Source organism: Protopterus annectens, chromosome 16.part0 (assembly GCF_019279795.1).
Source record: "Protopterus annectens isolate FY-2018-M chromosome 16.part0, PAN1.0, whole genome shotgun sequence".
Lineage (NCBI taxonomy): Eukaryota > Metazoa > Chordata > Ceratodontiformes > Protopteridae > Protopterus > Protopterus annectens.
In genome coordinates this window covers 675232967-675250072 of record NC_056750.1, presented here as the reverse complement: position 1 = coordinate 675250072, position 17106 = coordinate 675232967, and the positions used below count along the sequence as shown (strand labels likewise).

Sequence of the window (17106 nt, the reverse complement as noted above, 5' to 3'; positions counted from 1 at the left end):
GCTCAAGGTCATAGCCGGCGAAGTAAAAGGTACCATCGGTGCCGACCCACTGTCATCAAGAGTTCTCGGATCCAAGGGCTCCAAAACCGAAGGCCGGACTGGAGAAGGCGTAATCGGGGTGAAAAAGGACTGCGTGCTCCCCGCTCTGGAGGAAGGGGGCAGGCAAGACCCCCATCTGTATCCGAGTGCAGATGAACTTCTGCATCATCCTATCCATCTCCTCTTCACTAAGGCTCCGGGTGGAGCGGGAGAAGGAGGCGACCGACACTAGCCTGGAAGGGCAGTGAGGAGAAGCCTGAATTGGTGACCGGATCCTGGGCTCCTCTGGCTCTGGGGAGAACTGAGGAGAACGGAGCTGGGGAGACTCTGATCTCAGAGTCAGCCTCACTTTAGGTGGGGGGCCAGCCGGACAGGAGCGATCTGGGGATCACTATCTCGGCCTATATTTTTTTGGCAGATTTGTCCCCATCCCCGGGCCTCTTGGCGGGAGTTTGAGTCCCAGAAGCCGGAGAGGCAACAGGAGCAGAATCCGGGGGCACAAGGACTTGAGTCCCCGAAGAGGGAAGAAGGGCCTCGAGTATTAATTTGTCCCTCCTGTCCTTAAGTGCCTGGGGATTAAACCCAGCACAGACAGAACATGAGGTATGGAGATGAGCTGCCCCCTAAGCACACTAAGCAACAAGTGTGGCCATCTGCTGGGGAGAGCTTATGGCCACACACTGTACACTTTCTGAAACCTGGCTTGGGAGTGTCAGGCATATCCCACGCAGGCCCAGCACACTCACACTCAAACCACTCACGCAAGGAAAAGGGGAGAGAGAGTTTTTTTTTTTTAAAACCGACAGAAATGCTCGGGGGGGTAGAAAGTAGAGAAGAAAGATAGAGAAAAGAGAAGATTTAATCCCAAAAACACACACCACAACTTCCTATGCTGAGATCTCAGATCAAGATATGGACATTACAGGCAACAAACGAGATCTGAAAGGAGGAAAGAGGCATTATGGGTAAGAGGAGGAACTTTGAGCTTAGAATAAACTATTAGAAAAGATTTTTTTTTTAAAGTTAAATCTAACAGACAGAGAAAGACAGTAAACAAAGCAAACAAAAGGAAGTGCCAACGGCCCTAAGAAAAAGCAGCAGTTAAGATGGGAATAAAAAAAAACAGTCTCTAATGCCTGCAAAAATGTAATGGGAAAGGAAGGAAAGAAGATAAACTACCAGGGAAAAGATTTTAAATCAAAGTGTGAATAAAGTGAAAATTTAACTTACCTTTAACAGCCAAAAAAAGCAGTTCTCAAACTCGAGACAGAGAATCCTCATCTGTACCTGACCGGCGTCAAACAACATCTGAGGAAGCTGGGGAAGGTGTAGAGTATTATGAGTAGAGGGAGGAGCTTGCGACTGGGATCCAAGTCTGAAAAATGAATCTGAGTTGGATCAGAGTCTCGGATCAGTGAGCCATCAGCGAGGAAAAATGAAAAGGACATCAGATCACATGCTTGGGCTATATATTTTGCTTTGTTTGTTGGGTGGGCTTGTGGCTAAAGCAATTTTGTTTTGGTAAGCAGTGAGGCTTTTTGTACACTAGCAATGTCCCCATGTTTCCCTTGAATGTGCCTGAGTAGCAAATATTTACAGAAGGAAGGCAACATACAACACCAATCTGGTCACTTCTTTTACACTTTTCAGTTAAAGTAAGATAAAAAAAAATAAAATATGAAAACTAAGTTTAACTAACATGCTGGCTCAAGTAGGGCCATTTCCACAACCCTTGGTTAATTAAATCAACTCACAGTTATTTAATGAATATCCTGACTTCCACGTCAACAAATACATATACACACACTTTCAGATACTTGCATTCAGTGCAACAGAAAACAAAACTGAATCAGCAACAGCAGTTTACTCAGAGAAGGCATTCAAATTAACACAGATTTTTAAATAAGATTATTAAAAAAAAATCTTGCTGATTTAAAACAGCGAGGCAGCCTTGTTGACAAGACTAATTACAGGAGTAGAATTACTATGAACTAGTGCTACTAACTCAAAACAACCAAATAAAAACTGGACATAAAACATTCATTATTAGCACAGCAGCATCTCACTGAAAGTAAATGTTTATTTAGAAAATCAAGAAAGGAAGATAAACACCAAAGCCCGACATTTCATGCCCACATTTTATATGTTGCATACAAAGTCATATCAAGTGATAATGGGTGTGGTCAGCAGGTGATGATGTTATAAGGGTGCAGTACTGACTACAGTTTTAAAGTAAGAGAGGCTATTTTTGTTTTCACCTGAGAATTTTTTTTTTCCGTTCCACAACTTTGAGATGAAGGGAGCTCCAGTGCAGGTTACTTATAGGGCACCAGATTACTTGGCTATGCTTTTTGTTGCTTGTTATACACAGCTGATGTTGCTTTTCAATTATAATCAATAAAGCAACTGAACAGATTTTATAAAATTGATTTTCATATGTTTCTGTTAATCTACTAATGAAATAATGAATGCACAAATAAGCATCCTCTTTACTTTATAAAAACTACATTACTGTTACTTCTTCATTAATAAAGAATCACAGTTCAAAATTATCATGACACACTCAGATTATCACCAGTTTGGGCACACAAAATATTCACCACCCCTGCCTAAGAGAACTGTGCTTCAAAGGTCAGAAGACTGCACATCTCCCACGTCGACTGCAAGTCAAGCTGATACTGGGCTGACTGTTTTGGTCTTAGTTGTTCACTAATATGACACAGCCAAATACACCACAAAAAAGTCAAAGCCAGAAGGCAGACTCTCTTTTCCAAGTGCAGGGCTACACTTTCATCCTTAAATTATTCAACTCTGAGATCATGCCTTGTTGGGAAGAGGGCAGCCACATTAAACATTTTTCTTTGACCATCTAATTCTCAGACAGCACAACTTTTTAAATGACTATTTTACCCACATTCTTTCACCCTTGCACAAGACCATCGGACAACATCCCATGCAAGACATTAATTCCTCCCCACTCTTTTCACCTGAAGACCAGGAGAGAGACGTGTGAGCCAAGGACTGTAGCAGTCATCCAGTCAATTGCTAGGAGATTTTGCATTGCTCTAGGTGCAATGGTTGTTAAGCTGAACTGCTGCAAGCGTGTGCTTCTGTAAGTGTAGGATACTCTGCTGCAGCACGTGCATTCTTTGGATGGGATCACATCTACACCACCCTCCATAGTCCCTTCTCTTTCCCAGGGATCAAGCCAAATCTGTCCATTCACCCAGTCTATCTCCAGCTGTAGTTTGTGGGCTGCTACTCTACCCTGGTCAACTAGGACATGTAGCTGCTGCTTTAACCAGGTCAAATACGGTTCCATCCCTCTACTCCATGAACCGGCACACAGTTTAGCGGTATGACAAACAGCTCATCCCTATTCTCTCCAAAGTTCTACCTTTCATAAGGTTGTCATGCACCAAAAATGTGAAAAGCATTCTGATCACAAAATAATTAAGGATGCAAATGTATACAGAATGTAAGTTAGGATCATTTTTAAACCATCTAGCGGGTTGGTGGTCCAAAATACTTTGCTGCCAAGACAGAGATGATCTTCACTTGGTCAAACATGTCTGCTGGATTAATGGCTCTGAAATGATTTCAATCACCTCTGCAACTCCCAGTGGAAGATCTGCCAGGAACAACGGGATCTACAGCAGCAGTCATATCCAGTGGTGGTTTTAGCTGTCATTCCATTGTGAGAACAAACCATGAACTGTACAGACATAAGATCCTTTAGTGCCTACGGCACCACACCAGAATTAGTTTTGATCCTTCTGGTCTCACTTTGCTAGGGAGTATGGAATCAGAGGAAAATGTGGAAAGGTAATAGGAATCATTCTGTTCACAACAGGGAAAATACATATTGCTATCAACTCCACCCTTTCCTGCTGTGAGCAGAACTCGGAGAAGACCACAAATCAGAATCTGAGATGTCACATTCTACCCTTGTCCTCAGCTGAAACTGGAACTGAAGAAACAAACCAACATGCTCACTTCCTACGTAATGTAATATGCTACAAGACAGATGACATGTGTAGCAAGCAGCAGTCTGGAGTCCACTGCCAGACCAGCATCATATCTCTGAAATGAGGTGCAAGTGCATACTGCCCTATTTGTTCGTACAACACACCATGGCCTGGTTGATAGACGAGAACAGAAAACCTCTGGTCTCAGTTCTTTTTCCAAAGCCTGAATGGAAGAAGCACTGTCTATTCCTCAAGCAGGCTTAAATGAAGCCCTTTTTGACGGAAGTTACGTTTTCTCTGCATACAGGAAGTGGGTCCAGGATAGCTCATCAACCTACCAGAGATACAGCTGTCGTCACGAGCTGTGACTAGTTTAGCTGCAGAAAAAAGTGACTCTACAGTGAGAATGGTGGGGACAGTCCTCCTCTCTACAGCCATGTAACAAGGCAGCTACTGCAAGATGGCAATCCATGACAGCATATTAGGCCAACACAAGCTCTGTACCCAAAGGGTCTGTCCCATACCCTTCAGACGAGAATCAAGGTGATTGCTGAATGACTTCAAACATCTCATGCAGGTATGGACCCCATGGGCCCAAATGCTTAACCACAGAGCTTTTAATAGAGGACGTGGTGGTGGGGGGAATCTTCCCTTGCAACCTGGGCTGTCACAGTGGTTCTCCAGATACCAAAGTGGTAAAGGAGGTGTTGGCATGTTAGAAGTCAAATCCCAAGATGTCTTTTTGGGGTTCACATTTACCACTTCCATCATCATCAGCTAGTGACGAGCACAAGCTTCCTCCATCGAGTAAAAGGTGAGGAGCCAAAGACAGTCGCAGAAACACATTTTGAAAAATGACGTCTTGGCAAATTCCCTGGCCTCTGAATCTCATACCTTCCTCCATCTATCCAAGCCTAGCAGATGATCACAAGAGGGGACCCCTCCTGCTGGTCCTTACAATGACCCCTCTTCAAGCACATGATGCCTGAAGGATGACTCGTTAGTCTGTAAACTTGAGTAATTGTACTGTTGGTGTCGGTCCAAAATTCTATTAAATCACCTCTGTGTTCCAATGTTTTCATGTGCATTCCAAGGATGCCATTTTAAATGAGGTGAAGCAGGGCTCTTATGTACTGGTTACTGGCAGCAATCTGCAGAGCCGACATGCCACTTCCTGACATTGTACAACCTTCATGGGCAGTACAATTAGTGCTGCTATGCTTCCTGACCAGATGACAACAGAAACATTTTAGAGGTTTTACTGATTTAGACACTGACCATGGAAACCTCTTAAATATGTACAAGAAGCAAAAGGAAAAAAAATGAGATAATCACAGGGCTATGACATCACCCCTAGTGTTAAAGTGTGACACCATAACATTTAAGTGGAAGCTATAACTACAGTTGAAAAAACAGTAGTAAATGTTCCTGCTGAACTTTCAACAATGTCCTTTCCTGTTTGGTTCCTCTAAGATGCACATCTCAAAAATCTTACTCTTGGTACCAGTAAATTGGATAACGTTTTCTGCATGAACTCTGCAGCACCAATGAAGTAAATTAACCACTACATTAAACCTTCTAAGGAGTTCCAAATCTGACAACATGCAACAGAAGAAAAAGCAGCAACTGTGATGAGTCAGTGGTAGACTAGGCAAAGAACTCAGTGTTTAAGTACATACCCTAACTCCTCTCCAGACTGGATGTCTCGACTACTAAATAAAGCAATTCTTGGAAACCGAAGATCCTGGTGTGATGTGAAAACTCGCACAGGGATGACATTTGGCTCACACAAATGGTTTATAAAACGACTGATGTTACCATAGAAACGTGCATCGATGCAGTACACTTCTCCATCCTAGAAAATAAAGAATTTGTTTAGAAAGCTAAACATTTTACAACATGTGACTTGGGTAGTTATAACAACAAACATACCACGGGACAACTCAGTTTACTTTGCAAAAATTACAACATGCAACAAACCAGAGTATGAAACGTGTATGGCAAATTATGAACTGAAAAAACAAGAGTGACAAAACGCAGTCAGAACTAAAACAGATAAAAATGAAAGAATATATACCTGGACATCCTAACTTTGTAAGTGCAATGTAACGAAAAGTTACGAGGTATCCACTGTACCAGCAGAAGCATATTACTGGTCTCATCTCCAAGCATCTGGCATTAGACTGTCAGCAATCCTAATTAGTATAGCCCACTATATCATCTCAACACTTTCAGAAATGGCAGCATCTCCACTATTCACAGCTACTGGTGTTTGAGTAGAACTTACCACTGTTTTAACAATGTGATATAGATTTCATTGATTACCTGGATCTACCAAAGTGTTGATCCTCAAAAAGGCAGAACGGGGCAGGTTGTGTGGAAAAAGTTATGCTGCATCAAAACCCAAAAGCAGTAATCATCTTTGGTGGTTCTAAGACTGGATTCGTCCTTTCTTCTGTTCCACTTCAGCATTATTTTCTCAAAGGTATGCACACACTACTTTTGCACAGATCAATGAAAATTTGGCACCCCCTTTGATAACATGCCACATAGTATATACTTGCTTGACTTCAAAAATTCTACAGACAAAGGTGGGTAAAAGGACTGCAGACCTAAGTACGTATTACTGACCCATAAAGGACAGTCTGAATTGTATATCGAAGAACACCATAATAACATGTAATTATCAAGAAGCCTCTCTGATGGGGTGCTAAAAATTGGTTGAATCTCAAGCAATAAAACCTCAAGGGAGGGAAGGAGCTGATAAACACCCAGGACCAGCAAGAGGAATGAGTAGTGGGGATCACCTAACCAAAATGTATAGACTCTATAATCACAAGAACAGGAAATATGCCAGGGAGTGAAATGGGGCAAATCCAAAGGACCATGATGACCAAGCAAGAATGGAAGGCAGCCACTCCACAGCAGCAGGAAAAGTGCAGTTGTGTACACTTACCATAAATGTAGATGTTAGAGTGTATTCACTGTTGCAGTCATCACATTTGGGTTATTAGCCGACTTCATTACATCAGTTTTTCTTGCCCCAGATGTCAGGTGCCCCCCTAATGGGAAGCAATTAAATCCATAACTATACAACGACCCCCCCCATTAATATTCCAAAACGTGCACGCTGATTGGTCAGCGTGCATGTTGTAAATCAGACTTATACTAATGGAAAAAGGTCCAGTCGCCCAAACTTTTTCCATTAGTGAAAGTCTTTTTTTTTTTTTTTTTTTTATTACAGCAACCAAGAAAGCAAGATCTCCGTTGCTTTTTAGAAAGTGTCTCGCTATGTTAAAGGAGTTTAACTGAAAGGCAATATACCATTAAAAATCCCAAGTAAAATAAAAAGCATTTTTAAAAGGGCAACATTCTGTGTGGAAGGGCTCTCGACTGGTGATTTATCTGCCAGCACAGAAGCTAAACGCTGACTGCTGCTCCTGTGAAGCCTCTGAGAAGCTACTTCATGAAACACAAATAAAGTAATGAAGACTCGTCACTTGGACTGCTGGTTTCCCTCCACAGGGCTGCCCGATTAGTGGTCACAGTGACACTGTGGGAGGCAGCCAGAGCTTTTGGAAGCTGGCTGGTTAAATCATGGGCAACACACAACCTATACAGTCTAAATACTATTACTACTGCAGAGGAAATGATGAACATCAAGTTATTCTTTATTCCATCTTCCTAAACTCCTCCTCCCACTTTAGGTAAAGCCTAACTGATGGTATGCAGCCACGGTTTAAAGGGTCTTTTCTCCTCTGCTTACTACCCTGACAAAGAACACAGGTATATGGAGTGATTTATTGACCATGTTGACACCACCTTCAAAAGTAAATGGAAACTGGTCTAAAGGGATATTTGAACCTCGTGAAAAGAAGCAAGTCACTGTTCACATAAGGGTCTGCAGCTTCAAGCACATTAAACAAAAGTGGTGGCCAACTGAAAAAAATCCAAAAAATGAGCTTCAACATGAATGAACTAGCAAGTCTGAACATGAAAACTGTAAACTGTTTAAACATAAAGTTCATATACCACAGAGAGGAGTTCTTCAAAGGCAGGCAAGCATGCAGAATCACTACTGAGCTGTTTCACTACTTACTGATGGTGAGCCACAGTCCTCATCTCAACAATGTCATGACTGGACTACTAGAAATAGGTGACAAATACACAGAAGTAATGGAATAATTAGAAGCTCAGAACATTGAAGATGAGACAGGACACAGCCACTTGCAGACTGTGGCAATGCAGTATACCACTCTGCCCACACTAAGGACTTCTGCTAGATGGAAGGTTCCTAGCAGCATCACTCACTTCTACTACATAAAGGTTCCCTTTAGGAAGTTATTTAGAAGTCCTTAGAAGGCTGGCATATTAATACCCTTTGGAAAAAACAGAGTACCCGCAAACTACAACATAGGAGGTAATCCCCTGAAATCTGAAGGGGAAATAAGGGATCTAGGGACTCAAGTAGATAGTCAGATTTCCTTTGATAACCATGTTGCCAAAATACTTCTATGTGACCCATCTGATCACAAAAGGGTTCGCATCAAGATCTAAGGATGTAATGGTGCCCCTCTACTCTTCCCTCATCAGACCCACTATTGAGTACAATGCACCAATTGGAATGTACCTGGCTAGACATCTCCAGCAGCTGGAGAGACCACAAAGGTACCTAACCAAGAGAATTACTGGCCTCAAACAACTGCCCTATGCAGCACGATTGAAAAAGGTAAGACTGCGAGGCGATCTCTGTCTAACGTACAGAGCCATGTCCAACCCAGAATTGTTGAACATGCTCCATCTTAGCAGAACCAAATCTACTCGAGCTACATGCTCTAGAGATATAAACCTCAACAAAACAATGAATAGAACATGCTGGAGGGATAGATTCCCTTCGCAGAGACTTCCCTTACTATGGAACAGGGTCCCGCTCTACATAAGACAGAGCCGCTCACTATCACTCTTCAAGAGGAACCTTGATGAGTGGATGGGTAACAGAAAGTTCACACCGGGGATCACAGCAACAGCACTACTAGATGGGGGCCAAGGGTACCAGCTGCTAGTACAAGGGTCTAGGGAACTACTAAAGGGGCGGTGAATACCGCACAACATGGCTGGGCTAATATATGCCTTCGGGCAGATAGCACAGTACCAACCTATGAACCTACCTCCCTAGCCATAGCATCAGCACAGTCTAAACAACGATGGACCATATGGTAACCCAGCTGTGGAGGTCACAGAGTCCAGCACCTTTTCCTTGAAGAAAGAAAGCTCTTCCACCACCATATAATCCAGACAAAACTGGAATATGGGAAACATGAGACAAACAGCTACAAGATCCAAGTCCAACATGATACAGGACAGCATTTACTTGTCCACCTTTTTTATAGCTTTACATTCTGTCGGAAAACAAGGTGACAAAGTACTGTGACCTCTAGGTTACATACTGAACTGAAAATCACACAGAAGTCTATTCTATGATGTCTGGCAAGGATCTTTACTCAGCCAGGGTCTTATGAAGGATATCTACCTTCCTGTCAGCCAAAATTATGAACAAAGCTGCTTCTAGACTGTAAATATGGGATCCTTCATAAAAGGACCTATAGCGTCTGTGATATCAATAGGACTTGTCTGTGGGACAGATGTGTCCCAGAGACTCCCCCATCTGCGGAATAGACTCCCTCTCCACGTCAAGCAGAGTACCTCATTATCCCTTTTTAAGCACAACCTGGATAACTGGATGGGAAACAGAAAATACACCCCTGGGATTCCACCTCTCTCTGCTGGGCAGGAACTTTGGGTGCTGACCTGTCTAAACATGGGATAAACTCTTAGCTAGGCTTATAATGGCCTCAGGGCCAATAGCCTAGTAACCTCCTATGATCCTATGAGTATGACCTTGAAGCCAATCCATGGAGGACATTATAAACCTTGAGGAGTCTCCACATTAAGGTTTATAAGTGGGAAAACTTTGGAAAGAGGGGGACACATTATCCTTATCCACAAGTCTCACATTATGTTACTTTGCAACTACTATTGTAAATGTTAAATTCCTGTAGTGGAGCTTTTCTCCCCGAGGCTCAGCTGAAAATGGGCTTTTGGCCCAGTTGGACTTTCCCAGTAAACAAATGTAAAACAAAATAAATAAAAATAAGAGCCTCCGGGTTTCCCTAACAACTTGTAGCAAAGCTGAGAGAGAGCTGTGGCTAGCCCAACTTCGAGACGGCAGTGAACTCCGATCGTCTCTCCAACAAAATTAAGACAACACATTTGTGGAGAAAAGATTAAAGTTATAAATCCCTGTTGCCAGAAGGAATGCTGGAAATAGAGGGCACTTTAATTGCATGTTTTAAAGAGGCCGTAGCTGACAAGAAGCTGATCATATTTGAATAGCTACCCCTCATTCTACAACACGAGGCCTTTTACAACTCTGAAGAAAACCCATGATAAATTTGGCCTGGTGGATCAACAAATACATATAGTAGTCTAAATGTGGAGTTTCAAGGGCATACTATAGACATTATGGCCTTGCAACAACATACCACTGAAATTATGCCAACTATTCTAGGAAAAGGGCGCCGACCTTCAAAACAGGTTGAGAAGACAAAATAACTGCATAAGTGGAATCACTGAAAGCACTCCTAATGAAGAACTCAGACTGGAGAATCATTTTTAAATGTATGGTGCTTCCCAAATCTCTAAAGCTCATCATCGCATGTATTTGCAGGGCAGGCAGACGCACTACCAAGGCCTCACTTCCTAGAAAGGAGTTTACAGCCCTGGAATCATTTCAGCTAGTGAAAGGCTCATAAGCTATAGTGCAAGACAGAGGAGCACAGAAGAGGAATGGCCATATAAAATTATGCAAGATTTCTCACCTTTGCTATACAAAATTTGAAAAGAGATGGAGACAATAAAACGGCAGTCAGGGACTGACTGATACAGATAGTTTAACTGGAGTCAACTAGAAACTACCTTCTCTAGAAGAGAAAGACGACAAGATAGCAAATTAGACTATTTTTATACCATACCAAGAGGTGGCTAGGGTGGGAGAAGTTACTATTTTTTTTATCTAGAAACAATTTAAATCAGAGAAAGCAGGGCTGGTGCTACTTGATATACAGCTTTTGACACAGTCAGCTGGGTCTACTTGAAACACCACCCCACACAGGATTGGGAGAAAGATTAATTGGACAACTTAAGCTGCTATATGACAAGCCTACCCTTCGAGTTATACTTGATGGACATAGTTCATAAAGAGATGGTACAGAAAGGGACACCAGGTAAGGCTGTCCCCCCTTTCCCAAAGTCTGTTTTTATTAGTTATTAAAGAACTGGCCACAAAGGTGAAAACCCTACTAGGTTGTTTACTTACTGAAGGCTTCTAGCACAAAACACTGAAATTATTACCAATAGTACTTAATGTCTTTAATAAGCTCTGTAGTGTCTCTGGGGTATGTATTAGCCATAGAAACTTTAAACAGGTATGGGTGGGAAGAGGAAACGTAAGGCCGACTTTCCCAATTTACCTATGTTTATTTGTAGGAAATGCACTAGAAGAAACTATTAAACATTATTTCAACTACTATAAGAATCAAAGAATTGCTGAAGTGAGGGGACATAGGGTGAACATGCTAACAGGCCAGATTAATATGACTTCTAATAATGCCCTTTACTACACATCTTTTTAGACTTATTCCAATATCCCCAGCTCATAATGGACTTTGGTATTTGCAGAGAACCATAGAGTTACATCACTGAAAAACACATTCAGAATCCCTAAACAAAATATGCTTGCATGAAGAGGTTTAGGAAGTTAGGGACTTCCACATACACCCAGTTATGCACTTCATTTTAAGAGCACAACTATTCAGACTGTGTAATGCATCTTCAGGGAAATAGTCCTGTATACAAAAATATCTCGGATACATTTTTCCATAGTGTTTCAGGGGTATCTATTTGGAGAAGGGAGATGAAACCTCTACAGAACTTCAACTGGGGCAGAGGAATTAGTAATATTCGGGAAGAAGAGACATTATTACAGCTAATAGGATCCAGAAACAAGAACGTATAAATAGAAAAGGGAGTTGCATCATGGAACCAGCTTCTTCACACCTCACATCCCATCAAAAGAGAACGGATAAAATACAAGTCTTTTCCAGACTTGCAAGAATCTTTGATCAGTGTTGCTCTCAATGGTTTATACCCAAACAATTAATCCAATTAAACAAAAATATAACTGTAGGGAAGACTGGAACCACAAATAAAAATTTCTGGAAGAAATGGACAAATATGAGTAAAAACAGGGGATGTCACAAGTACAGACATTGTGAAAGAGAAATCAGTAAAAGCCATAGCCAAACTACAAGCCCTATAGGAAATGGAAGAGGTGATTCTACACCTGAACCTATGAGTTCGGGCGCAACCGTACCCTGATTAAAGATGACCATGTACGCGAGACCAGTACTATACATTTTTAGTACATTAATTACAGGAAGCTCCATAAAAGTAGTGACATTCTTACTGGAGATTGCGAGGTATGTGAAGACTATGATGTGGGGACCAGAGATCTCAGAAAAGAGGGACTCCGCTTACTAAAATACTTACGACTTTTAGATGCAAGGCAAATTGATCCAGGGAGTTGTTAGAGTGGGGAGTAACTATCCTATGTTTAGGATGGTCTGATGATGGTAAATGCACTTTATTTGTATTAACTTCAGTAATAAAAAATGCTTCTAGCAAGGGAATGCAAACCCCCAAGTAATGCTGCAACAACATCACTAGAAAATGTAATACATAGAATGTTAAGAACAACGTCACTTATTTTAAAGCTTGAAATACATACTACTAACTCCTGGAAAAAGCTGTTCTCACTATTTTTGATAAAATTATGTGATCTAATCTCTGCTCTTTGACATACGGTATACTGAAATATTGGATTAATTTATCTTACAGGAATGTTCTGCCTGTATAATATTAAGGTAAAGGACTGTTGTGATTTTTTTTTTGTCATACTGAAAAGTTTATTTGTGAAGTATCTTAATTAAAAATATATAAAATAATCTGAACGCTATAAAAATATGCTTGAGCCCAGACATCTAGGGGACAGGGTGCATGGTGTACACTGGCACAGAGACTTGAACCTGGCCCAGAACTCCCTTACGGCTATGTTCCATCAGCATGCATTCCTAGGTATGTGTTGACAGGTCCCAGCAGGTTTCACGTGTCTGAAACCTACAAGAACCAGAGGCCCTAGAAAGGGATGATACAAGTGTGCTGTCCTCATTCTGGGGCCAAGCTTTGCTAGGCACAGGAATGTCCTGGTGTGAAGCTCTTGATTCCAAGTGCAATGATGTAGTGAAAGCTAGTTAACATGCCAATTATAGCATGCCCTAGCTGATCGACCAGTGGATGGACAATGCTTATACCTCTGGATATATGAGACCAGACAGCAATTTCTACAACTGCCTTAGTTCCACAGAATGTATGACTGAAGCCTGACATCCATTTATTTAACCTTTTGATGGTGCTCCAACACAAGTTTGGGGTGTCTGTGAGACCACTGCAGTGATAATCTCCTGCCTGGTACTTTCAATTGCTTTTATCCAACAAGAAGATAGGCCATGAGATTCTTCTTCCTTCTCCATTCCATGTTTTATATCTCAAAACAGGTGGGCCATAGCACTGGTATTTAGCTAACGCTGCATGCTGTGTTCCTCTCTCAGAAAATATAAACAATGCATGTAGCAAATCTTAGCTCATTATTTCAAGGGCACACTAACATTCCAAAGGCTAGAAACTTGGTAGCTTTACAAATCAAACGAGGGAATTTCTCCAAGATGAACATTACAAACATGACCCTAAATGTGTGTGTGTCATAAAAGAATGGGGGTGGGGGTGTCAAGGGCGAGGCCTGCTCTCCCAGCATGGTGCATGACCATCCTAGTATATACCGGCATATAACATGCACATGCCACACTTTAGGCACTTCAGAAAACATAACAAACTAGAACAGAAGACAGGAACACCTCCATCAAATACCCACTACAGACAGTCTCTGATATCACACTATCAGAATCTGAAAAGGAGCTACAACTAACAGACAGTGTGGCTCAATATTTTCTCTCTATCCTTGTTCTCCACATTCAAGGTGTCCATGGGATGGTGATGGCATGTTGTTTTCAAGAGATTTTGTTTTCCTCTGATAATATTTGATTTTTACTTACTTATTTATTAACTAACTTACTTATCCTTTGTTGACTGGGTTAATCTCACTAGGCTAATTAAGTCTTTTCAATGGAGACCCGGGAAATTTGGCAAGGGCACTGGGGAACTTTCCCTACTCGTTGTTGCGAGCAGGACCTATTTTAAATGAGCACTTCTTTCCATTCCAGATGCAGAGGCAGATGGAGAGAGGAGGAGATAACAGAGTGGTGAGAAAAATGAAGGAGAAAGCCATTATTGAGACTGGATAATTTGGGCAGGATTCTATGATGTTTCAAAGAATTGCTTGATGGAAATGAGCTGGCAAGTGATGGATGTACAATTACAACCCTCCAGTTGTGAAGGTTACAGGATGATTTACTTAAAGAAATGGTGATGCAGAGTATGCCAGAAAATGAAGGAGACATTTTCCGGGGGGGCACTATGGAGAAAATACAAAAGGAGGATGCAGAGGCAATCTTAAAAACAGTGGTGAAATGCATATGGTGGGGGGGGGGGGCAGACATAAGCAGAGAAAGTAAAAGACGGAAGGGCAAAAGGGGAGAGTAGCAGAAAAGAAAAACACAGAAGAAAATGAAAAATTAAAGTTTGTGGTAAGGATTCAAAGTAAAGAAAGAAATAGGTACAAAGTGTGAGACAATTTAATAGCTCCTCTGTGTGTAAATCACATCAGGTAAGAGCACTTACTCTTATTAACGAAGACATTTTGTGACATTATACTTGAGACCGTTTTTTCAATGGAAAATTCTCTTGGAGAATATGAAAGAAAGACTGTAACCCATGTAATCTTCACGTGATTAAAGCATTTAACAGTGAAACAAAAAAAAAAAAAAAAATTCAACTACAATTTCAAACAGAGGTGAAAAGTGAGACTTTGAAAGGACATTTGAAAACTTTATGTAAAGTTGTACTGAACACTGCAAATTTCTATGATAAAAGGGGCTTACGGACTGGTGGATGGGATTGTAATATAGTGTTAAAAAATCTACGTCTAACAAGCATAATAAATGAGGAGAGGAATAGGGGGGTCATAAGATACTAGGGGAAACCCAAAACTTTTTTGTGGAAAAGGACATTTGACAAATAAGTGTGATAAAAGTAAATGCTACATTTATGGGAAAATGAGACATAATGAAAAAAAAAAGTGAACTGAAATGTTATAACTAAGAAAATTGGACATTTACGGATGGACTGTAAAAATGAAAACAGTAAGGAAAAAGAAAAAGTACAAAAAAGAAGAGACTTTAGAAATAGTATAAATAGAAGACATCACAGACGAGAAAAACAACAACAAATATGACATACACATGTACCATGTCTATTATAAGTCACCTTAACACTGCTGTTCACTTTCCTGTGAAAAAATGGCTTCCCTGGTGCATCACGCAGGCGGCCTTTGACCTGTAACATAATTCTACTTAGGTCATTTTGATTATATCCTGCTGTGTGATACAACAGGGAAGCCATTTTTTCACACGACAGCTCAAGATTCTGATACAAGGGTACCCCTGGGGGATCGAATAGAAATGTTTTAAGACTACCCCTTACCTATAGTAGTAACATCTATAAAGTATGTGATATTATAAATAAATATTGGCCTATTATGGCCTCTAATGATCAGATAAGAGCCATAGTAGGTGATAGACCCAGTTATACATTTAAAAACAACCTTTCTTTGAAAAGGCAGCTCTGCTATACCACTAACAGCAGTATGAGTGTGACATCTAATAGGCATGGTACATTCCCTTGCAGAAATTGCAAGGCCTGCTCATTTGTTTCAAGGAGAGATACCTTTCATGCATTCCTCTACTAATCATTTACTTGCAGCTTGTATACTTATTGTGCATTTAAGAATTTAGTTTATCTAGCCAGCTTTAGATCATGTGCCTCTTTCTATATTGGTAAGACAACTAGAATGCTTAAAGAACATATTATGCAACATTTGGGTGACATCAGGAAAATTAATCTTTTTAATGCTTTAGCTAAGCACATATCCAACAAAGAAGGTGACATGTTCGAATTCACAGTACTGCAATTGATATTAGATAATAAGGGGGGTGATAATAGAGTAACGCTAGCTGAAATGCAGTGGATAGCAAGAATGCAAGCAGACAAATTACCAGGAAACAATGTTACCATGCCTTTAAAACCTGTTCATAAGAAACGTAGATCACATCAGTGACTTAATTGTTTTATTGATTCTCTCTCATTGGTTGCTTCATTATTGTTAAGATATTTAAACTTGGGTGTAATGTTTGTCTGCTATATGGATCTGAAGTAGTACTTTGTGTGAAAGCGCTTATCCTGGTGTATTTTTAATAAACTACGTATGCTTTTAACTGTGGTAGTTGCTTGGAGTTTTTGGTTTCTAAAAACAGTTTTACATAGTTGATTAGGCTAAGAGGTGCACACGAAGAGTGGTGTAAGACAGGGATGTCCAATGAATTATATACTCTCTGCATTAGTTATGAATGTAATAGCATGTGAAATTTAAAAAGTACAGTTGTGTACACCTACCATAAATGTAGATGTTCGAGTGTCTTCACTGTTGCAGTCATAACTGTTGGGTGCTCCTGCCGGCAGGCAGCCCGAGGTCGGCCAGAATCCCAAAGTCTGGGTCCGGCGTCGGCTGTATAAGCTAGTATCCTGACGTCAGTACGCTTTGGTACATAGCCCCCAGCCGACGCCATCTTCTCCAGCCTTTCTTGCCCTAGATGTCAGAAGTCCCCAACAAATCAAAAATGAATCCAACAAGGAAACACAAATACACCACAAAAAAGGAAAAGATAGAAAAACAGAGGGGATAGGAGGGAGGGAAACCCCGACTGCAACAGTGAAGACACTCGAACATCTACATTTATGGTAGGTGTACACA

The 17106-nt window shown here is 41.0% G+C and overlaps 1 protein-coding gene across 1 annotated transcript in view; it reads right to left on the bottom strand.

Annotated features, from left to right (window-relative positions):
* The window catches only part of EHMT1 (euchromatic histone lysine methyltransferase 1), a 1716251-nt gene that overhangs the window by 55131 nt on the left and 1644014 nt on the right, over nucleotides 1-17106 (bottom strand). The window contains exon 29 of the mRNA XM_044058169.1: nucleotides 5687-5862. Within this exon, the coding sequence (XP_043914104.1) occupies nucleotides 5687-5862 (176 nt within the window). The remainder of the gene's footprint in view (nucleotides 1-5686; nucleotides 5863-17106) is intronic.